The following is a 25,594-nucleotide window of genomic DNA, read 5'->3' as shown; positions in this document are numbered from 1 at the left end:
TAATATATGAAGATTAAACAGTACATTTTTTTATTATTCTAAATTAAAAATCAACATTATCATCATTTAAAATTCACTTTAAAAAATAAAAATAATTCTTCTCAACATTGGTTTAAGTAACTTAAAATTAGGTAATTAATTTTGCAACTTGAAAAATAACAGTTCTGTTAATTTTACCCTAAAATCACAGGGAAAGACCCGCGTTGATTATAGCAAGTTTTTGGCCATATTAAATTAACAAAACAATACAACAATTTTGTCTAAACATACAACTAAAAGAATTGTTGAGTCAATAAATTTATCAGACAAGGTAGCATATTCTTTGCATATTTTTTTATCGATTTATTCTTCTCTCGAATATCATTTAATGCTTTCTTTAAATCTTCTTCTGTGTATGTTGTCTTTTCCTTCTTTTTTCCTGTATCCGAAGATCTTATCTTAAATGAAATTACTTAATATATTAAGATTAAACAGTACATTTTTTATTAAGATATATACGCGGCTATAATCAGATTATAATTAAATATTTGAATTATATATATAATTAAATTATATTGAAATTAAATTATAATTTAATTATAACCACGTATATATCTTAATAAAAAAATATGTACTGTTTAATCTTATTTTAAGTTACTTAAACCAATGTTGAGAAGAATTATTTTTATTTTTTAAAGTGAATTTTAAATGATGATAATATTGATTTTTAATAATTACGTTTATTGTTAAATAAAGAAATTGATCAAACACAATCTTTCTTTATTCATTCTTAAAAATTTCACCCCTATATTCCTTTTCTAAGCTACTGGACGCGAACTGGACCATGGGTGGACGCGATTTGGATTTTGTTGGACGCTAACTGGGTAAAACGCCTAATTCTGAGTTTTACCTATTTAAATAGAAAACGAAAGATATTTCTAATACAACTGAAAGTTAATCTTAAAATAGAGTATATAATGAATACATTACACAAATTTGTCATAGAAATGAGTGCTGGGGCATTTTTATTATCGCCGTCAAACTTACCAACTGCACTAAATGGACGCGAACAGGCGAAATGACCCTACTAGGGTTCCGTATCCAAATGGTAAAACGGGACTCTATAGTTTTCGCTACTTTGTCCGTCAGTCTGTCACCAGGTCGTAGGTATCTCATGAACAGTGATAGTGTAGTGCGTAGCACGCTCGGTACCGGGATATACGGGATATTTTAATAAAAACATTAAATAGAACTTTAACTTTGGTTTATTTCGGTGTGTAAGCGAAACTGAAGTGACAAGTTCAGTATCAAAACTCAATCCTATTCTTTTTACAAAAAACACATTTAAATAGTGTGTTTGTAGTTGTAGTTGTGTGTTTGTTATTTTCACAGATGATGTATTTCTGTTGCTAACTGAAAACTAGAATAAAATAAATATTTAGGTAGATGCTTCAAAAATTCACAGAATATGGAATGTATTATAATTATTTATAGAACGGTTTATAAATAATAGCACGGAACCCTTCGTGTGCGAGTCTGACTCGCACTAGGCCGGTTTTTTTTACTCTTTATCTGGCTGTTCACTATTTGGGGTTGGTGTAATATGTAATAACTTAATGTTAGCTAGCTATCATTCTTTTCTGCATGTAACGTGCAATGTTTGTATGCATGCAATCTAGATCACACAGTCGGTACCATCGATTCTTTGATCTTCCTCTGCCTCAGTAAAACCTCCCCATTCCCGAGAAAAAGATCTTAACAGGCAGAAGGTCAAAGAAAGCATCCTTTTGTTCGTTAATTAAGGCTGTATATGTTCAACCCTCAGAGATATCCAGCACCACACGATCTATCAGCAGATTAGAAGAATCAGTAAGAAATTGGAGTGTAGCTACAGCTGTATAGTGGATTGACCTAGAAGCCAGGTGACAACGACAAGGCCTGCCCGTGAACCAGGAAGTATTCTCAAGGTCGAACTGGGGCATGCGCGGTTCACACCCCTCAATACCGACAACTTTGTCACGTGGCTCAGTCGGCCCATCTTACTATAAGTACACGACTGTGTAGTATTAGGAAAGTGTTTTTCTGTGATACAAGTACTCTATAATCATATTCTGCTATAGAAATTACTTTATAACTATTGTGAAAACAGCAAATTATGTTTATATAGAATCGGTAACCATGGCTCAGAAACGCGAACTTGACTTTAACCCTGCTTGCAAGGTTGCATTGTGTATTACTAAGACCACCCCTAAAAACGCGAAGAGTTTTCCTCGAAGGCCCCTGCTTCCAAATAAGGGTGCCTGCCTTTCTTGTGCCTATGTTAGATATAATAATAACGTTAGTCGCTAAATATCACTAATAACTATGTTACCAAAAACTGTGAACATTATCAGACATTTAAATAGACTAACTAGGACAATGTTAAATAAAAACAGTGCATACAAACAATGAGACTTTTAATTATTTAATAACAATGAGTGGGTTGGTGTTGAGTGAGGCTACCAGCTCCTCGACTTCCGATGAAGATGACGACCTATACGGGTAAGTATCTTCAAGCTAGTTTTAACCATCATGTCAAGTAGTTTGTTCATGATTATTTTTACATGTGAAAGGTAGGTAAATGTAGGCGTAATCGGAAGGGAAATCGATAACAGTATCAGCTGTATAGCCGCGACTGGAACGTCGGCCTTGAGCGCGTCCTTGAGTTTCCGCAGCTTTGTATAGGTATGTCGTACGTAGGTAGGTATTACCGGTGAAGTATGTATACTTCCGCAAACACTATACTGTTAGTATTAAGTATTGGTACTGCGTATAAATGTTATATCAAGTATTTCAGCACCAATGCGTTGAGAGTGGTGAAATATTTTGCCACTAAAATTGTATACGATTGGCGTCTACTCCTAAAAGAACTACGCCTAAAAGAAGAACACATAAGCTACGACTTTTAATAGTACTCATATCATAGGTTTTGTTACGGGCTATGTAGAGGAATATCGAAATGATATTTATATTGCTTTTCCTCCACGCACGCGATTTCCGTATCCGGATTTTCAGTGTGGCGTTAAACTGTTAGAAGAGACATGACAGTGGGTTTCTTCATAGAAATTGAGTATTCGTACGAACCTAAAGTACCTAATTTAAATAAATACGTGATAAATATAGTTTTTTTAATGTTCTTATTTTGATTGACATGCCAATGTACACATACTTATAAACAAACCACTATGAAAAAAAAAAACACTTTATTTAACATCGATTGACTCCGCCGTAAATAAATAATTAAACAGCAGTTTAAAACTTTGTAAGGTTATGCTTATGCTATGGTTATAAAGTCTAAACAATGCGATGGTCATTGTGGGTCAAACGGTAATCTACCAAGAAAAGTTCCTTAGTCAGGTCCCATTATTTTCGTGTTACCAGTAATTGTGGTTTTCAATATCTTGTTGAGTTGTGCTGGTACTCTCTCATTAGAAAATATTAGACACTTACAAAGGTTAGACATATAAAGTAATTGGAATACTTTTTAAGAAAATTCACAGTAACTACCACTTATAGAGAACACAATAGAATAAAATAATAATTGTACCTACAAACATGGAGAAGTTTTTTCTGTATTTTCACTTCGGTATTCCTAGATTCGGACAATTTGTAAATATAATAGCACCCCGCTCGCTTGCTGACGTTGGTCAGGGCGGATAATGCATAAGTGATTTTGTCAATTTGTTTTACAATTCAAATGGTAACACGGCAATCGGCCCTCGTCTGCTTGTCCGATAAAAAAGACGAATAAAAAGTTCTGTCTCGTCGTTGAAAGTACCTACAGACTCCTCAATAACCCAGTGGCCGTGTTTATATCAGTTACAATACATGAGATGCGTCGCTGTTGCTAGCCAGACAGTCCATTTTTTTGTGAAATATTGCGTCTGACCCGATATGTTACAGTTGAAACGGTGCATTAACTTGCAATTTGGGAAAAAATCTGGAATATTCTAGATATATTGTAATTTTATGCCAAAGAAAGGTCGTCGGGTGCGCCAAAGCTGCATTGACCACTGTTTCAACAATTTCCCGACGTCATAACCATTAGTCATTCATTCAGTACATGGTAATTGCGTTATTGATATATCTTGTTTGCAGTTTCTTTCACCTTCAAACCTTCATTATGAATTCCTTGTTTTCATTTGCAGGTTTAAGGAGGAGCCTTGTTCTCCGGTAGCAGGCTACTCCTCAGGTAACGTACCTTTTTTTTATTAGCGCCTTTTAATTTTTGGATTTATTTCTTTTTTATTGTATTGGTTCGATTTAAGAAGAATGTTTTAAATTGCGTGGTTGCGTCGCGTCGGGTGTTGAGGGATACCGAATGTTTTGTGCAGTTGACTGCTGTCAGTTTTCAAGGGAAGACGAGAAGTTTTCTTCTCGTTTGTGGCATTTTTCAAAACTCTTGCCCATGAGCGTAGTTCATCGATAACATAAAGGTTCTCTTAAAACAGCTGTTTCCTTTGAATTTTGAGCTCCATTTCAATGTAAAAAGTTGTTTTTAGATAAATTGACGTTTACATTGTCGATGAAAATGGGCCTTACTCATCAACTAAGTAATATGAATGTGATCTATCCTATGAATAAAGTGATAATGATGAATAGACTAATAAAACGCAACTTCTCGAATTCGAATTAAAATTACCTTTTTTTAAACCTAATAGCAATTTTTCACATTACATACAGTAAACCAATAACAAAGTAACCAATAAAAAATTTCAACATAATTTGTCATGAAGCTATCCGTAATTGTGACATGGTACTAAGTTAACACTAGACTAAGGTTATACTTACCTAGTTTGTGCTAGGTTATACCTAAGACAAGTTTGTGCTACAGTATAGTAATGCTAATCCAGATTGTGTGAGAATCGCATACGATCCGATCTCTAGTGATAACATAGGCCAGTCAGGATTAAATAAATGCCAGCACACAAAAGTGCCTACATCCTAGCTTTAGTGCATTACGAATTACCTCAAGTCTTGCATCCTAGGATTGCGTGAGACCTTCTATCAGCACTAATAAACACTTATAAGAATGATGCCAGTGCAATATCCCCTATTACCGAACTCCCTATTACGATCCCTAGCCTAGGACGTCTAGGATATCCCACTTAGGCCACGAAGATCAGGCAGGATTTGCTTAAATTGTCGTCAATAAAATTTGCACTTTATCAATTGAAGTTTAAGGTCTCTTATCGTTATCACCGGGTATTGCGGTATAGTCGTGATCGTTATCATTATTTTATATCTGATGTAATAGAAAGATGATCGAAGTTTTTATATCCCATATGGTATTGCCACTGTATTACGTGTTAGCAACAGATGCTGGGTTGTCAACGTTCTCGTTTGAATCAAAGGCTGCAGAAAATGTGTTTCATTGAAATGCAGATACGATAAATAAGATACGCTGCTTATTGCGTAGCTATTACGTTGTATTGCCTATTTCGTGCGTTATTTTATTGTAGCATTCGGTTATTACAAATACTTCAATTACTTATGTAATAAGCAATTTTACAAGTTTTATATTTAGAACGCAAAATTCCCGTCAGTCGAGTGGGGTCTACGCTTGCACACTAGCGGATTTTCGCTTGGTTTTTCGGAGCGACAACGCTCGGAACGTAAGTATGGTCGCACACATATGAGCGACAACAAACAATTGACAACTACCGATACAAATGACATGCTATACAGATGCGATAGATTTTTCTGCTCGAAATGTGTGAAACTATTTGAAATAAAAACAATTTGATTTTGATTTTGAAACGTAAACACTCGGATTTGAACGCGACAAAAGTTCGTCCGTTAGTTTGAAAGCCCTGTAATTCAGTATGACGTAAAGCTCTGCTGCTAGTTATTGTAGTTTTGATGTGTAGGTGCAAACAAAGAGGATTACGTTGCAAGCTACGGCCGTGTCCGTAATAGGTATGCACTTAAATATGTAATAGGTAATGTATTTGGAGTAGTTCTACGTACTTACCTATTCGAATGCATCAGCAACACAGCAAGTGCCTAGCGTTTTCTTTTCATTTATGTATCAACTGAGCTGTTTTAAACTCACGTCCTCGTTTGAGGGAATGAGAGTAATTGTATTCCTAAACCTAGAATCTAAAAAAACTTTTTATCTCTCATTACCTAGAAGAAGGGGTGCGAGGTATGTAATTTCTTCATAAGAAGTACATATGTCATAATAAGTTATATTTATTAACGCTTCTTCGGGTCAAAAAACATGGGAGTTCTTCCCGGTTTAGGAAAACTTCTCAATAGCATCCCAGTGCCGCAACGTGAAACCTGTTGAGTGCAAGTCTAGACTTATACTAATTATCCATACATTAGACATGTACCTATGTACATACATGGCTTTTAATCAAAACAACTTTTTGGACTATTCTATACTCAAACATTTTTGATAAATACAGTTGGTCTCTATCTACGAAAAGCGGATTAAAGAAAACTAGTCGATTTTCACCTGTTTGAATAAATATTGACACTGGTTCTTGAGTTTCCTTTGTTCATTGAATGTAGACATATTATAAACCCTTCGCCAAACGTTCTCCAAGACCTTTTGGGAGTCACCGTGATAACCGGCAGAGGTACCTAGCGTAGTACTAATTCAGGATTTAATCCCGGTTATCAGCAAATCTTGTGAGACAGCCAGGCCTATCTACTAATGGCACTACTTTGCAAAACCTTCTTACATTCCCATACAAAGCAAAATAAACTTAAGCACCCGACATTGCGTTAGAAATTGGATTGACTTTATGTGCAAACATGTTTGATTAGATGCTAACACTCACAACTTTTATTGCTATAGGATTCTCGGTCATAAACTGTGGAGATAAAGTGCAGATTTGTTTGTACGAGGTTTGCTAACAGCTATACCTGGTTCAGCGACCCGAGCAAAGGTTTGCTTCCTGCGCCGCAACGTTCAGACTGATAGTGATGTTCATTGCAATACGTTTGTTTTTTTTTCTGGTCATTACTCCAATACTTAAAACTTTTTTATCGATATTTTTCCTCTGATACTCGGATATAATTTATAACCTGTTCTGTTCTGTTCCGGAAATGGTAACTGTTTTGAGGCAATTACATATTACATTGGACTACAGCAATTTTGCTAGTTATCTTCAAATATTGAAACCTAGCACGAGTCACAATATGCAACCGAGAACACTTTTAATACAGTTACACTAAATTGCGTTATATTAACACGTTAATCGATTCTTACAATCAATTGCGCACATCGTTCGAAGCTCAGCGCGCAACACTATTACTTATGAACCAGTGTTTTTGCGCTGCGTGTGCGTCTCCTATTAGATTTTACGACAGCTAAGCCGAGGGAAAGATGGTGACTTCATGATTAACTAAGCAAAAAGTTGTAGACACTCTGTCTCCCTCTAGCGTTTGATTTATTAGTGATGCTTTATATCAGAATTATTGAACGCACGATTTGTATCACGCGATGGCTACCGACGATGCACCCGTGCAGTACCAACTTTATTTATAGGTAGTGTATAGGTGTTTGTTGTAGGAACTGGTGCTAATTTTATGTATAGTTAGTAGTGCTTAGACACGATTAAAAACTCTGAGGTTACTTTCTAACCGGCCCTCCTTATAAATTGTACCCGCGAACATTTTGCAAATGGTGATTTGGATATGATTTATTTTTGCCTTTCTTTTGTTAAGTAGCTACCTATGTGTCTGTCTGTATGTGGGAGTCTTGAGTAAGCTTTTGTCATACGGACCTTAGAAAGAGGACATGACTACACTTTAGATTAGTGCTCAAGCTTGCTCGTGTAAAGATAGCCTAGTTACTTACCACTCACACTATTATTAACTACAACTTGTAATCATTTATTTATTTCCATATCATACGATACTTACAAAGATGTACCTTAGATATCAGGAAGAAACACTTCTCAAATATATATAAAGTATGAAAATATTGAAGATCGGCTCTCTCATTCATTATCTACTCTGCCTCTACTTTATTTTAATTTCTGAAAAATATAATTTAAATTCAATTGCACCTCACCTCACCCTCAACTCATTAATATATGAAATCAAATTAAATATAAAATATATTTTCCAAGGAAACTTTTAACTGAAACTTATTTTCCGCTCAGTTTTTCTAAGCGCGGCAAAGATTCCTGTCGCGCAATGTCAGATATTATTGTTTGAAGTATGTAGTTGTCAATTGTTTTCTGTCGCTCGTAGCCGTCTGAAAAAAACCGTATCGGAAAATCAAAAAAATAAAATGTTTCCTCGGAAAATGAAAATGCATTTTCCATTTCGTTAGCTACTTAGTTGGCACTGCAATAATTTTCATCTGAGTATTTGCAGGGTTCTTAAAAATTGTATTACAAGTTGCCTTCGTGTTGATTTACCTTTATTAAAACTTACAGAATTTGATATTAATTGCATGTGCTTTTGAATGTTTTTGTATACAAATCAAATTGAAACTTTCCGTCTAATGAATTAAAATATCGTTTAATGAATCTGTGCCAATGTATTATGTTATGTCCTACTTGGTTCTTGTCTAACATTGTCGTTGACAATACCCAACAGTCTTAGCAAAAATTCGTGGTTTAAATTCAACAATAAAACTTCGCATGGTTTCTAATCAGGCAGGAGTAGTAGGTATCTTCTTACATAAACATACGCGCGTGACCAACGTTAACATATGACTGAAATAAAATATACAGTAATTGAACGGGGAAAGCTGTACACAACAAGCACTATTTACTTGCATAGACTTAAAGTCGTGTCGCTTATTACAAGTATCTCTGTCAAAACTGGTCAAATCGTTTTATTTAGACAGACACAAGTATTTTATTATGTAAGCCATTCGTGATATGTCCGACGGAAGCCGATTTAAAACATTCAAACCAAATTCGTGGCACAAAAAGTTTAAATAGCTGAATATTATCGGGCTCATGTTTAGTAACTCATACCTAGTTGTTTTTGGAAATCGGTCAAGTGCAAAGGATAGACATTGTGACGCCAGAAGCAGGGAATTCATAATTATGTAGGTAAGAGACTTAACACTGGATAGGTACATGTAACACTGGATGTTGTTCGTAGTTACAGCAGTAAGTCGCTTCATGTATGCTAAATGTTCTTTCACTAAATCGAACCTATCTAATCGCGGATTTTCTTGTTAGATCTCCATAATCGTAGCAAGTCGGTCAATCATTAATTCCGTATAGGTATAAGTAGAGCTTTAGAGTTTTGACCACGCGAGGTAACGCTACCAGCAGTCTGTGATGCCCAGCAGTATTAACAATACGCTTCGTCGTCGTCGTCGTCACAGCCTAAGTATTTTATTAAGACGTCAACTGTTGGACAAAGGCCTCCCCAGGCTCGGGGGATTGGACAATACACCCCGCTCTAGGAGTGCGTGTTGGTGAGCGCACTGACGAATGCGTTTAGCTTCTGAGAAGCTGGTGCCAATCTTCAAGCAATTGTAACTCTTCTTTGACGTTACTTTTGGTACCTTTGCAAGAGCATATAATAGTTAGGGCCCGGTTTGCATACGCAAACATTAAAATTTCTGTGCTTTATGTAAAGAAAGCGTCCGTTTCCCGTTTCTTTTTAACAATGAAAATGTGCGATGTTTTCATCGTTTAGGTTTGGGACGGAAAAAAGAAGCGAATTATGTTCAGATTTTAGTGGTACCTACATTTTTGAGTCACACAGTACATAGGAAATGAATTAATACTTAAAAAGCTTTCGGCAAATTATGGCACGATTGCGATGACTATTGCTCGAACTGGCAATGCCTTTCTGAATAAAAACTTGGCTGAAAAATAACATTTATTTATATCTTATTGAAAAAAAAAATGAAATAAGAAAATAAGTAAGGTTTGTGGGCTGATTTGATAGATCATCTAACAATTCAATAAAGAAGTATTGGCGGTCTAGGTTTAAAGAGGCTCGCTTGCCATCAGTCCTGGGTAATTATGTTCAAGTATTGCTAGTAAGCTTAAGGCTTTGCTGCTAAGAAATTCGTAACAAGTAAGTACATCTTATTTATGCTGTTACCACCAAAAAAAGGGATACCATGTCGAATAAAAAAACTCTCACTGCTCCGTTTCGCGGTGCGGTGCGCGGGCGCCGCAGCGTCCACTTATTTCGAAGGCACAAGCAGTCAAGCTCGAGAAAGCTCAGTGCGCGGGTCGTATCGAGGGCCGGCGGACGCGAGCCGACGACAACCGAAGCACGCCGGACATGATCGGAATATGGACGTGTGGAGCGGTCGACCCGCGTCCTGCGTTCGCGCACCGTCGCCCCTCGCCATAGAGCCCGGCGACAATTTTGCGCTCACGTTCTTCGACAGCAAAGAGCAAGCGCCGCCGACGCTGCCGAAACAAGGTGTGTTGTGTTTATGTTATTACTGCTGCATGCGTAAGCGCCGACAGCACGTCACACTTGTTATGCGAATGTTACCACAGCGTTCACTGGCGCTCTCGTCTGTTTCATTCTGTGATCGATTTCAGGAGGTTTTCTTTGAGTTAAAAGTGAGTGTGTGCAAATGACTGTTAGCCTTATCCTTTTGTATGTTAGATGCCTAACATAAAATGAAAGTAATGCCATTAAAACTTACCGTATTTACTGGTATATTTTCGCAAACACGTCGAGTTTTATGGCGAAAATCTAACAGTACAATAATTCCGTGCTTTGGTTCTGACTTGATGTATTAAAAATTGAATTGATATTCGGTTTGGTCTCAGAATTATGGTAATTGTTGGCTATGTGGCGAACAATTACCATAATCCCGAGAGCAGCAGTGGTAAGTGGGCGAGTTCGGTGCCGATATTCCCCTTCGGACTTTCATTGTGACGGTTTATGAGGTGGCCCTTGCCCAAGCGCTGGACGAACAAAGATAACTACCTATTTTACTAATCTACCTAAGCTTTGTAACTTTGTACCATTTCCATTGATTAGGTAAATAGTTATCTAATATGCCACCTGCAACACCTTCAAGAACTTTCTCCTGAATGAAAACCCATTTTTTTACAAAACATCTTATTAAAAATAGAAGTTTAGGCAACTGGTCCTAGCATAATGATCTAGTGCTTTTACACAAGTTGCAGAAAAGTTAACTTCAACATGAAGACAAAAAAATAACTTTAGATGGTGGTTCATACACTGTTAGAGTGATGAAGAAGTCAGCTGACGTTTATGCTAAATTCTCTAGTAATCGTAAGGAAACTAACAGTGAATGAAACAACACAAAGATCAAAACTACGGAAGCGGAGCGCTTGGCGAAAATTAGCTCCGAACTCCTCGTGCCTATACCGTTAGGTATTTATCATCGGCGTATTACACAACAGTGCAATTTTTACGGACCACAAACTTCTTTAACATACATCGCTTCTTACCTCGTCCAGTGAAATGCCTCTCCCCGTACACGCAGAGAAATGGAAGTGATAGCAATCATAGCAGTCGCTTGCTCAGTAACTATCACGGCGAAAACGTTTGAATCTGTTTATTTTTGAGGAAAATCATTGAATATTTTACCTATTGTCTTGGAACCACCGAATATTCAATTTGATGACGAAACTATTGGGCTGGTACCAGATGACTAAATTTATTTGTCTACAAGTGTACCTACCTATTTTAAGTTTAGGCCATAAAAGTATTTGGAAAATGCTCGTAACGTTACGTTGGTACTTTTGTTAATACTTAGTTTTCAAATGCACTTAAGAGCTTCGTCTTCCTGCACTTTAGGTCCATTTTAGAGCACGTCTGTAAGCTACAGTCGAGCTACTAGCTAGATCTGCCGTGTTGCATTTATAGAAACCTATTAGTTCCTTACTTGGAAGTTATTGGAAATATATAAAGGCTCGTTCACATAAACACTGCTATCTTTAAGCTATTTAGACAATGTATATCTTTAAAAAGTTCTACATAAGAAGTTTAAAAGCCTCATATCACAATGTGGACTAAAAAGGTTTCCGCAAAAAATATAAATATATCGTAAACATTAACAAAGTCATACCTAACCTCTTACTAATTTCTAAACATCTCTACGTAACCTAATAATTATATTATAACATCAGGCTTAATCACTCATACGCACAAAAATACTGTTACATTACGCTATCGTCCGCTCGAATCTTCCTGATGTTTGATGTATGAAGTGATAAGCCGTCAGCTGTGCCTTGAACTTGATCTATTTGTGACGCACCTCGTCTAGAAGTCGGCTCATCGTATTGTGGTGACGAGTCCGCGGGACTCCAGTGCGCGCCGCGGCCTGAGGGGTACCGCGCTCGCGGTCAACGACCTCACACGTTATGCAACACATTGATAAAGACATATCCAAGAGGCTGCACAATACACATAGCACTGTCCAGTTGCTTAGCAACTCAAGGTTAGTGCGTGGGCAGCATCCAACCCCACGTGTAGTGTAAAATGATATTACTACGAGCTTTTAAAAACCTTTTTGAAAGTGTCTCCTTTGACGGCTGCGAAGTCAATGGGTGTTTTGTTCGAGATGCCGCCGCCGCTGATTACAGGATACTTTCTTCTGACTTTATGCATTGTGCTCTTCCCAGTGACACTTCAACGGTGCTATTAATAATAATGATTGACAGCATTGTCGTTCAATGCAGCGAAGTAAATCATTACACCGCCAATTTTCGTTTGTAGCCATTACAGACTTTTTCATTATTCGTTCATCTTATTCTGTTTTCTATTCAGTTTGATGGCAATTTTGGTTTGTTTTGCCATTTAATATGCTTTTGCAAAAAATGCTTGTATTTACCTGAATACGTAAAAAAATAACCTTTTGACTTCTGGGCACCTATCAACCGAATGCATTCGGAAAACCAAGCCGGACACCGCAGACGGGGTACGTCCCGGAACCAACCGGAACAGCCAAAATTGGTGGGCACATAGGATCGGGAGGTGTGGAGATGAAACCTAATAGGCAGACAGGTGTTGCTGGGGAGTTTGTTGCGCCTCTTCTTTTTACAACAAAACGACATAGAAAGTGGCGACGGGTGGGCGTTTTGGTGGCTGTCTTTTGGTTTAGTCGTTAGATAACTGTTGATTTGTCAGCCCGATTTGAATAAAAGTTTTTCATTTTGACTTTGAAATGGGGAGCTTTTTGAAAAAAAAGGATCTACCAACAACAGGTTCTTTTGAAAACTCAAAAGCTCGGTGTGTGGTTCAATAAAAATAAACGTTTCATAGTGTATGTAATTCAAACAAAATCCTTCACGGCAGTGGCCAGTCGTTTGAACTGATCACATAACAGTTCAAGCTAAGGAGTCGTAACCGTGTGATTACGTGCGTCAGTATTCTCACGGTCGCTTCTTCCGGGGTGCACTGCAATGCAAGTGAATACGCCGTTGACGTGCACCAATACATTAATACATTTACAAAATCTGGATATGTATGTCTTTGGGATTAATTCATCGTCCTTTTGGTTTTTTTTTTGGGTAGTAAAGTTTCTTGTCCTTGCGCTTTATATTAGCCGTTTTATTTGAGGGTTATGAGTCATTTTTAACCTTGTCTTAAAAGTGTTACTAGCCGTTTTCCCGCGGTTTCATCCGCGTCCCACTTGAACTACTTCCTGTACCAGGATTAAATATAACATTTTGCTCAGGAAGAGTGTAGGTTTCCAACAGTAAAAGAATTTTCCAAATCGGTTCAGTAGTTTCGGAGCTTTCAGGGTACAAAGAAACAAACAAAGAAATGTTTTCTCTTAATTATATCAGTATATAGACAATTTGCCATTATCTCATTAATCAATTAGAGACCACGATAAAATAACTGGCAGCTACCACATACATGCTTACTAAATAATTATCCAGCTCAAAATAAGAAGCTAAACTGCAATGCGAGTTGAGAGCGCATGCCACGACGACCGCGCTCCTGAATGGGGATGAAGGAATTCAATAGCCGCACGATACGATATTAAATTCTTCGTATGACATCACTTCGGTTCCGATACACAACTAAACTATTGATAGATAAATCGGAGCAATTATAAGTCTCAAAATGAAAGCTAATTATTCATAACTCGTTTATCTATACAAAGTAATTAATTATTTTGTGTTTCTTTTATTTCTTTAAACCGATTTAAAAATTTCACTGTTTTGGCTCTATTGTATCCGGGTACGAGAAAAAGCTCCTCCTGGATGCGATTGAAACTGCGGGAAAACAGCTGTTATAACTATACATTAGTACAGGCACTTTTTACTCTTAAGTTTTTAGTGTAAACATTCGTTAAAATAAGTTGTTATTATGTTAATTACGAAAACAACGAGTCTGAAATTAGAGGTATTAGCAAGATTTTAAATCGCAATAAATAATATAGATATCAAATAAATGCCACGCTTGCTACATATGTACTTTAACAATTATATCAATCTATAGCCACGTAGATATCACTATTGTAATTAATAAATCGAAAAGCTTCAGGATTTAGTGAAAGTGAAAGCGATTCGTATCTGACATGCACGAAGTTTGAACCCGCGACCTCCGAGATGCACACATTTCAGGCTCTATTTAAAAGTCACTTGAAATGTAACTAAATGAATCTTACGATTGCACCCGCATAAATTACTCATATTAAAATAAAAATACTGAAGCAACTGCTTTGCGTATCCAGCTTCTTCTATAAAACTACATTGATACGTTTTTTTTATTATTTATTTATTTAAAACTTGATTCCCAGGCATCAATGCCAAAAAGAAAAATACCTTAAAACCTTATATGTTATTACATAGGTGATTAACAGCGAACCAAAACATCTGTTACAATGGATATGTTTCGCTGTTGGCAAAAACACAACACAACAACAAAATTCAAATGGGTTCAACCTTTTTTAACGTGAACATCCTTGTACTAAAAACAGGGCAATCTCTTTACCACAGGGACGTCCTGTTTAGGTTTACTAGTTAATAGCTTTTAAGGAAATTAGGTTACGCGTTAGTTACTGCATGTTATGTAAATAGAGGTAAAGCTTGTGGCTCTGAGGACTCGTGTTTCGAAACTAACCGACAAGCTTTAAAAGTTGCTGATGTTTTATCTAGTGCTAGAAAAACCGGCCAAATGCGAGTTGGACTGCGTTCCGTTATTGTTTTATCTAAAACCGGACAAAACTACGTCTTTTGTGTGAGACAACATATATATTTTTAATTCTATTTATCTATAAAATTGTCTTACTTCCACGGTTCATAAGAAAGCTAGTTGACAGCGAACGGGGCAAAGACTTCATAATAATAGAGCCCCGTTTTTACACTCCCTCTCACCCCAAAAATTAAAACAGAATATATAAAGGAACACCATAAAACAGTGTTAATTTTACTTACCGAGCACCGTAGTCGCAATGACTATAGCGAATAATGTCATCAGGGTTATTCTCTTGCGGATTAAACTGACATCACTTTGACCCACTTACAACCATTGCATTGTATTCATTCGTATAGTTTAGTAATATAAAAATGGATGGAAAGATCGGTTACCTTGCCCCCTATCGGGTGGCTGTCAGCGGCTGCAAATTATCCATTATGGTATACGACAGCGGATGCCGTTTATACACTACCAACTATAATTTTAATGGACAGCAAGGGCACTCATGATGGATGTTCCTCGGACCCATTAGTTCAAATTATTATATCACTCACTGAATACTGCACAGCAATCAATATAATATCAGAAATGCCCTCGACTGTCTGTCTTCTCCATCAACTACTTACAAACCTCTAGTAATTTGTAAGTCTTTCTATCACAAGTAAGGGTTTCTATAATCGGAATCACTACCTTCCGATAACAAAAAAACACTATAAAAAAATAGGTAGGTATTGTTTGGTAAATGAAAGTTGCAATCAATCGAATTGATAATCTCCTCCTTTTTTGGGAAGTCGGTTAACAATAATTGGTCACGAATATGAATAAGAAGCCATCCATTATGAGGTACACAAAAACGATAGGGGAAGTCCGGGAGAGTTATCGGGGTAGACAATATCCACTTCTCACTAAACCTTTATAAGGCTCAAAAGGAAAAAACGGAACCCTTATAGGATCACTTTGTTGTCCGTCTGTCTGTCTGTCTGTCTGTCTGTCTGTCTGTCTGTCTGTCAAGACCCTTTATCTCAGGAACGCGTGGACGTATCAAGCTGAAATTCACATGAAATACTCAGGTCTATTGTCCCTTTAAGCTGTGAAAATATCAAACTTCTAAGCCAACCCAATCAAAAGATACAGCCGATTATGTCGATATTTTCAACAAATTTTCGACACTCGCAAAGGAATCAAAACCTACAGGATACTTCCCGTAAACTCAGAGTCTTGAAATTTGGCATGAAGCATTGTCATATAATGCAAATATAGGAAAAAATCCAAAAATCTCATTTTTTTAGTTATATAATATAAAAAAATATATTTTAATAAAATGAAACTTACTACCTTATTTCTCACGAACGAATAAAGGTATCAAATTCAAATTTATACCCAATACCTATGTCTATTGTCCCTTCAGGCAGTGAAAAAATCAAACCTCTAAGTTAACGCGATCAAAAGATACAGCAGTTATACCGACACCTTAGACGAATTTCCGTCACACGCTAGGGAATGAAAACCTACAAGGTACTTCCCGTGAACTCAGAATCTTGAATTTCGGCAAGAAGCAAAGTTATATAGTACAGATAAAGGAAAAATTGCGAAAATGATAAATTTGAAGTTACATAAAATATTATTTTTGCTTACATGACATAAAATATTTTTTTAATGATTATAAACTTACTACCTACCCTTTTTCACATGAACGCGTAGAGATATTAAAGTTGAAATTCATATCAAACACTTCTTAAATATAATTGCCTCTAAACTGTGAACAATTTTAAATCATTCAAAGGTCATTGGGCACCTTAGTATGGAAACCATACCCACGGCGGATTCATCGGATCATTACAAGTCGTCAGGCAGTTTCGAAAAAAACCTGAAACTGGAGCTCGTTAGGTGATTAATCGCTCAAAAATAAAAGATCCCATTAGTAGTGAATTCTCATCACCTAAAATAAAACAAGCTCCAACACAATGTTAAGTTATAAATTGTAAAGGAGTTCCCATAACTATATCTGATCTTTGCTATCAATCCCACAATGGCAATCAAACCTATCTGTGTGGAAAGTCTTCGCCAATACGAAAAAAATAAGCCCAAACACGTGGTAGTTGCAACATACCGTTCAGGAGTTCCCTCGACTCTCTGTAGTCTCCATAATCAAATCAGCTCCAAACCTTCACTGTTTACCAGTACCCTCAAAAATACAGTCACATGTCTGGTTTTAACTCGATGCGTGCCTACAATATTCAAGAGTTGCCCTCGATTTCTCAGGGTTTCCAGATCCTCATCAGATCCTGGTCATCCGAATTGGCATCTTCCTTCTTTATGAAAAGTCTTTAACAATAAAAACTAGCATTGCAACCTGTACAATCCTCTGAAACTGCTTGTCTTTTATATTTTTAAACAATCCTGGACATTCGTCTCCATGGAATTTTAATAAAATATTTATATTCAAAGAAACGTCATACCATTCTCCACGATTAAAAACTACTTTGATTCATGACTGCCACTTTTTACAAAGCGGGTCAGATATGCCCAATGACCTTTAAGACATAATTAGTTATTTTCAATCAGATTTCTGAATGATGACTATAAAATGTTGTATATAAATAACTTTAATAAAATAAATTTTAGAAGGTACTGGCCTACTATTTTAGTTATATTAAAAAAAATAAAAATATTAACTAGGTATTTTGACTCTCACGAAATTACCATAACTATGATTGTTCTAAACTGAACGGTTGGCGCGAGACTCACTTTTTATCTATACAGGATTTGTACGGAACCCTCGGTGCGCGAGTCCGACTCGCACTTGGCCGGTTTTAAATAAACCGGCCAAGTGCTCGGACTCACCGAGGGTTCCGTAATCCTGTGTAATAAAAGCGAGTCTCGCGCCAACCGCAACTTTCCACATAGATAGGTTTTGACTTCCATTGTGGGATCGATAGCAAAGATCAGATATAGTTATGGGAACTCCTTTACAATTTATACCGTAACCTTGTGTTGGAGCTTATTTTATTTTAGGTGATGAGAATTCCGTACTAATGGGATCTTTTATTTTTGAGGGATTAATCACCTAACGAGCCCCAGTTTCAGGTTTTTTTCGAAACTGCCTGACGACTTGTAACTGTCGAATTGTAACAACGACTGCTAGAGAGTAGGATTCGGGGCTGCTGGCTTTATGTTTCTAGAGCCTTGACAAAAGTGTAATTCTGTCCCTTTCTTTGTTTTATAAAGTCGGCTTTATTTTATTTTGTAGCATTTTACAAACAAATCCAACTTCAAACATATAAAAAAGCAACAAGAAAACAAAAGCAAGAAAGAAATTAAAAAGATGTTAGGTGCATCGGTCTAGAAGTCGGTGTCTAGAGGATGCATCTATATTTATTTTACCACCGAGATCTAGACCGATGCATATAAACAGTTTTCTTGTTGTTTTTAGAAGTTGTTTTTTTTTTTGTAAAAAGTTTTTATTTTTAACTTTTGTGAAAAGTTCTCGTCAATACGAATAATATAAGCCCAAACACGACGTTACTAAATCATACCGTTGAGGAGTTCTCTCGACTTTCTCACGTCTCCATCATCAAGAAAGCTCTAAACTTTCACTGTTTGATAGTATCACCAGACATACATCTGAGAATCAAGTTTTAATCCTATGCATGCCTACAATTTCTAATAGTTGCCCTCGATTTCTCAGGATTTCCATCATCAGATCCTGACCTGATGACAATGGAAATAAACGGCGAGTATACTCTTTTACTACAAAGAAATGATTTCTCAAATCCGTCAAACTTGGTCGTTTAAATTCCCCATTGAAATGAGGAAAATACCTATTTGATTTGATTTGATAATATTTTAATATTTTATGTAACTTCAAATTTATCATTTTCGCAATTTTTCCTTTATCTGTACTATATAACGTTGCTTCTTGCCGAATTTCAAGATTCTGAGTTCACGGGAAGTACCTTGTAGGTTTTGATTCCCTAGCGTGTGACGGAAATTCGTCTAAGGTGTCGGTATAACTGCTGTATCTTTTGATCGCGTTAATTTAGATGTTTGATTTTTTCACTGCCTAAAGGGACAATAGACCTAGGTATTTTTTATAAATTTCAATTTGATACCTTTATTCGTTCGTGAGAAATAAGGTAGTAAGTTTCATTTTATTAAAATATTTTTTTTTACATTATATAACTAAAAAAATGAGATTTTCGTAATTTTTCCTATATTTGCATTATATGACAATGCTTCATGCCAAATTTCAAGACTGAGTTTACGGGAAGTATCCTGTAGGTTTTGATTCCTTTGCGAGTGTCGAAAATTTGTTGAAAATATCGACATAATCGGCTGTATCTTTTGATTGGCTTGGCTTAGAAGTTTGATATTTTCACAGCTTAAAGGGACAATAGACCTGAGTACTTCGTGTGAATTTCAGCTTGATACGTCCACGCGTTCTTGAGATAAAGGGTCTTGACAGACAGACAGACAGACAGACAGACAGACAGACAGACAGACGGACAACAAAGTGATCCTATAAGGGTTCCGTTTTTTCCTTTTGAGGTACGGAACCCTAAAAATGGATGGAAAGATCGGTTACCTTGCCCCCTATCGGGTGGCTGTCAGCGGCTGCAAATTATCCATTATGGTATACGACAGCGGATGCCGTTTATACACTACCAACTATAATTTTAATGGACAGCAAGGGCACTCATGATGGATGTTCCTCGGACCCATTAGTTCAAATTATTATATCACTCACTGAATACTGCACAGCAATCAATATAATATCAGAAATGCCCTCGACTGTCTGTCTTCTCCATCAACTACTTACAAACCTCTAGTAATTTGTAAGTCTTTCTATCACAAGTAAGGGTTTCTATAATCGGAATCACTACCTTCCGATAACAAAAAAACACTATAAAAAAATAGGTAGGTATTGTTTGGTAAATGAAAGTAGCAATCAATCGAATTGATAATCTCCTCCTTTTTTGGGAAGTCGGTTAACAATAATTGGTCACGAATATGAATAAGAAGCCATCCATTATGAGGTACACAAAAACGATAGGGGAAGTCCGGGAGAGTTATCGGGGTAGACAATATCCACTTCTCACTAAACCTTTATAAGGCTCCACCTACCATATTTTACTTAGGCATTGCCATATTGTATTGACTTTGTCACACTTCTTAAGAGCCACATGCCGTCCTCATTATTTCCCGGGGTACTATCTCTGGAGAGATATACCAAATTCCTCTATGAAAAACTTAAAAATAAATAAATAATAAATAATGTTCCTAACAGTAAAATCCCGAAATTATTTGCGAGCGGGTAGATTACCCGCTCTCCCGGACTTCCTTAGATGAGTCAGCACCGCGCCCGCGCAGTGTTTATAGTTTGTTGGCTTAGAACTAAGCCTCCAATAATTACGAAACTTTATGAACGTGCAAAATGTCAAGCGGGATTGCGCAATGTACCCTGTAGTACAGCTCTAATCTAGTGTTAGACCATTGTATATTATTACGCCGAGATCAATATTAACCACTGAAGCAGTTCCTATATTCAATTGTTTCTCTCCAGTCGAGGCGAATAGGAAATTATCGCAGATCAATTAATGGCATTGTTTAATTGGTATCAATGGGATTAAGTTTCAGATTGCAAATGATGCAAACATTTAAGTTAATTGATGATTAAGTTCCTTTAGGACAGCGAAGACATACTTACTTACTTACAAATACATATAGTGCAGAAGGGCGAAGTCTTTAGGTAAACTGGAAGTGTCAATTGGGTTTTATTTTTTTTATATTTAAGGGTGACTGAAGGAAAGTGAATAGGAGTCGGTAGGAGGAACTCAGAGTAGGTTACCTACTTGTTTTTCTTTTACAGTATAATATCAATGCACTAACAATGTATAATAACTACTAGGTAGGTACTAACTACCCTTTGTATGGATTATTGTCAAGCCCCATTTGTGAATGAAAAGGTAGTCTTTTGTGCTTTAAAATAATCTGAAATCTATAACAAGTAAATAATACTCAGAGAGTATTCAATAAATATGCTGAATACTAAATCCGTATTATATTTTTCACGTGAAAAATTATGTTTACGTAAGCTCGAATATTAAATCCGTCTCTAGGAAATTGTACTGTATTCATTTAATCCTTTTCATTTGTTAGTTGTTTGGTAACTCAAAAACCTAAAATTAAAATTTTTATTTACACAGCGTAAAAAAATCGTCCTCATCGCTGTAGATTGTTTTCCTTTACATTTTCAGTTATATCCGGTATCACCGGTATTTAAACAGAGATCTATTTTATAGTTTGTACAAAAAATATATATTATGTATATGCACGCGTGCATACACAAAAGAAAACCTATTGACCTCAACTCCCATAGAACCTTTATGCACTATCCTGGGAAGAGCAACAATGAAAAGACATTGAACATAAATATCTAATATCATTGCTCATTCATACATAAACCTATGTAGCTAGTATTTAGTTATAGGTGTCTATGTACTTATTATAAAACTAGGAATAGGCAGTGATGGGTTATTCAGCAAAGTCCTCGACAGAATTTTGAGTTATTAAAAAAATAAACTAACATCTGAATTGCGAAACTCCTTCTTATTGAGAAAATTGATATTGATCTCAGAATTATCACAGCTGATGATATTTAAAAAGACTTGGTTCTCAAGCTGTAATAAATATGAGGCCGAAGAGAGGATTTCGTGTTACAGTGACTTTAAGCATCATTCCTATATTGACCCATATAGAGGAATCCACGTGGAACTGCCTGCAATGTGCAAGGAAGACCCACCACCAAGTCGCTGCAGAAGAAAGTTCATATGATACGCTGGTGTCAGTGAAACAGAACAGTGATGTGGCAAAGCAGACGTTGCGAGCACGTGCGTGTGTGAATACCTTATTGTTTATAATCATGAGACATTAGAACACGTATTGTGAGTGAAGTGGGGACTCGAAGATACTAATTGCTAATATGGCCATAACACAGTTACAAAGTACTTGCATAAATACAGCTGTATGGTTGGCTAACGGTATCGATACGGTCAAGTATTTCCTAGTTGTTGCCGGTGAAAGAAGTTGTAGTTATGGATTCCGAGTGCAATAGACAGATTGTGATCGTGAGCTGATGATCTTCGACCCCGTGAAGTATGTGCTTGCATGTCGCGATAGAATCAGAGCTAAGATCTCTTAGAAACTACATTGTTGTAACTAATAGGTAATGTTTACTTCCTTTTCATGATTTACGTATATTAGTGTAAGATGACTTTTTACTGCATATAATCTCAAGAGTCTGGACCTCACACTCGTATGTTGATATCAGATAGTTTTCATTTCTATCCTTATTCTTTTTGCAATTTTCATAGTCGTACTACTGTTGTTTCTCTGAGTTAGAGACAATAAGTACCACATCAGATTTAAATTGATCGTAAATTGATACGAGTGAGTTGATAACAGACTCATTGCGGCTGCGCAGTGCACTTGCTTGCAGTCGAACAGTACCTACTTCGCAACTACATTTCCTAGATACGCTGTACACAAAAGTTCCTGTTTTCATGTAAGTAGGAATTCATATTTATACTAACTTTTATTAAGGGTTGCCCCTTGCTAAAGTAATTCTGGCTGAAATTTAAAACTAAATTGTGTTTTAAACACCATTTATTAAGACAAATATCAATGATATTGATATGTGATATTTTCAGATTTTGCAACAATACAAATCCTACCTAAATGAACGAATTCGAAATTAAAGCCTTTAAAAATGTCGTAGCAGTATCAAAATACCGCTTATTTTCTCGTCTTGACCAGTCAAACTAAGCTGCACTTCGGTCAGTCCATGGCTGTTAAATCATCCATAGACCAATCGCAGCTATGAAGCTTAGCTTATTGTATGTATTTTGTGGTGGAGGTCAATTAGGCAGTCCCTCCGTATAAACTTGGTACTCGACTCCGATTTTGCAGGAATTCGCCCACAAAATAATTGGGTAAATCCTACCTAGCCTAAACGGGAAGATTGAAAGAGAAACTGTATATTAGCATCCAAAGATTTTAGTAGCAAAATCTGTAGATTTTATGTTTTGGCTTTCACGACTTTTGCAGTCATTCTTGTATTATTAGTCTCTGTAACAGCCTAGCGTTTTTGAGCTGGCAAATTTTATTCGTCCAACGCGTATACGTGCGTTCCGAGCGACAAAACTCTGTCACGCGATTCTATGCGGCATCTTTTGTATCGGTAGTTGTCAATTGTTGGCTGTCGCTCGTGTAGGCGCGACACCATCAGTTGCCGCACCGAGCGTTATCGCTCGGGAAAAGTGTGAGAAAAATCCGCTCGCCTGAAATGGCTTTTACCACGCTGTTATGCTTTGACAAAAAATAAACATTCCAATTTTCGAAACAGTAAAATACTTTCCGTGGCTGGATAGAATTTGATGCAGCTTTGAATACATATAAACAAATGCTATCGCTGAAAATCCACCCTATACACCAAATAGTAAGGCTACCTTCAGATGTCAAGCGCACAACGCGCGTGTATTGATAACGCGCGTTGACAAGTACATACATTTTATTCAGGCTGTACACATGCTAACGCGCGTTAGGCGTTATAAAATGTATGTACACGCGCTTGTCATCTGAACGTAGCCTTAGTTTCTCCACTGCCCTTCCCCTAGGATTCAGTCTATTTACTCATTTCTATCCAAATTCCATGTAATCAATCATCTGGCTACTGATAGCCAACCGTATCAGGCCAACTATCAGACGTCAATCAAGCAGTGTTCGTATTTGGGTACCTAAACAGTGTAAACGAATCCGGACCTACCTCAATGCCTTGAGAACTGCCCTCGGAGACACGAGATGACACAACGACCATGCATTGTGCGTGGCGTCTGATGCCAACGGATATGTACAATCGGCTTTGTAATTTGCGCACAGACCCGCGGTACTACAATAGAATCGAAATAATTACATTACTCCTGATGCTCACCTACATAATTAAGTTATTCAGTATGCCACGAGACATAACTGTAGTTTTAAAGGACGTAGCATTGAAATGTCACATTTTCTGTTCGCTTTGATAAAGATGTACATAGCTAGCTATCAATCCAAACACGACAATAGATTCGAAATAATTACATTACTCCTTTTATTCACGGGTTGTGTAATTACGTGACATAAGTAATCAAGTTATTCAGTATGTCACGAGACTTAACTGTAGTTAAAGGACATACCATATCACATTATGTGTTCGCTTTGATAAAGATGTACCTACCTGTTAACCCAAACATGTTCACATCATCCCTGTTATTTGTTAGTCAACTGTGTAACTGGCAGAATTGAAAGTTTACAGATTCTCAGCTAAAGCTCTTGGCCAATTAATGGGGTTGTAAGGAGTTCAGGATCGGGAGTTGGCTTTAACGGACGTGAAATATGAAATAGATGTACTGAGTGCATACTTACATATTTGATAGAATTGTCATTGTCACGTATATGGCAGCATTTATCTCCAATATTTTTTATGCTTCCGCGAGTGTATCTACCCTTATGTTATTGTTTTAATTGCACTGCGAATTTTATCTTGTCTTATTTAAAATGCTTGTATCTATGACGTGAGGAATATTCTGAGGATGGCAGTGCATCTGCCCCCACTTTGGGCGTCACTCAATTGGGGATATTGAGTGATTGCGGTGCGTGTGGATTGCACTCGACACAATTGTCTTGTTCGGACCGACACCGCCGAACCGCCGGATACGAGCGTTCTACTTATTTATTTTCAGACCTCTAGGACAAAGCTTCGAGTTTTTTCTTTGTGTAAAAAGGTTGGCTGTTAGATTATTTCGCCTACCGAATCAGCAAGCTGAAGTGGCAGTGGGCTGGCCATATTAGCCGAAGAACCGATAACCGTTGGGGTAAACGAGTTCTAGAGTGGAGACCACGCCTCGGCAAACGTAGTGTAGGACGTCCTCAGGCACGGTGGAGTGATGACTTGCGCAAGACGGCTGGCAGGAGCTGGATGCGAGAAGCCGAAAATAGATCTCAGTGACGTGCACTTGGAGAGGCCTATGTCCAGCAGTGGACTGCAATAGGCTGATGATGTTAGATTATTTCATAGATCTTCTATTATTATTTTTACCATCCAAATTATTTTCAAAGTCAACTGTCAGTACCAGACAAAGATTTAATTCCATGTGTCCCAAGTAAAGGTCCTATAGAGACCTTTTCACTGGTTTCCTGAGTGGGTTGTGGTAATTACCGGCAAAAAATCCATGTTTTTCGTTCATTATGATTCAGGAATTAAATTAAAATAAAATCAAAAAGCGTTTATTCAAAGTGATTTTCAAATCAGCACATTTCGAGCGTAAGAATTATATGAGACAGTCACAAAAAAACCCACCCTTCACCACTTCCTACGTGATATTACTGACGAGAAGAATTGGCGCATCAAACTCCCCAGCAACACATGTCTGTAATGATGACCACTTACATACTAAAA

The 25,594-nt window shown here is 37.0% G+C and overlaps 1 protein-coding gene across 2 annotated transcripts in view; it reads left to right on the top strand.

Annotated features, from left to right (window-relative positions):
• The first annotated feature begins 1,775 nt into the window (after nt 1-1,775).
• Nucleotides 1,776-25,594, top strand: part of LOC110374601 (ecdysone-induced protein 78C) — a 68,916-nt gene continuing 45,097 nt past the window's right edge. Inside the window, exons 1-2 of one of the 2 annotated variants that reach the window (XM_049838530.2) lie at nt 1,776-2,520; nt 4,167-4,210. In XM_049838530.2, coding sequence (XP_049694487.2) covers nt 2,453-2,520; nt 4,167-4,210 — 112 coding nt within the window. In that variant the 5' untranslated portion in view covers nt 1,776-2,452. Of the gene's footprint in view, nt 2,521-4,166; nt 4,211-10,145; nt 10,387-25,594 lie in introns of those variants that run through there. The other variant, XM_049838521.2, reaches the window with a different exon arrangement.

Source organism: Helicoverpa armigera, chromosome 1, assembly GCF_030705265.1.
Source record: "Helicoverpa armigera isolate CAAS_96S chromosome 1, ASM3070526v1, whole genome shotgun sequence".
Classification (NCBI taxonomy): domain Eukaryota; kingdom Metazoa; phylum Arthropoda; class Insecta; order Lepidoptera; family Noctuidae; genus Helicoverpa; species Helicoverpa armigera.
Note: the sequence above shows the minus strand (reverse complement) of the source record. Positions and strands in the feature narration are given on the sequence as shown.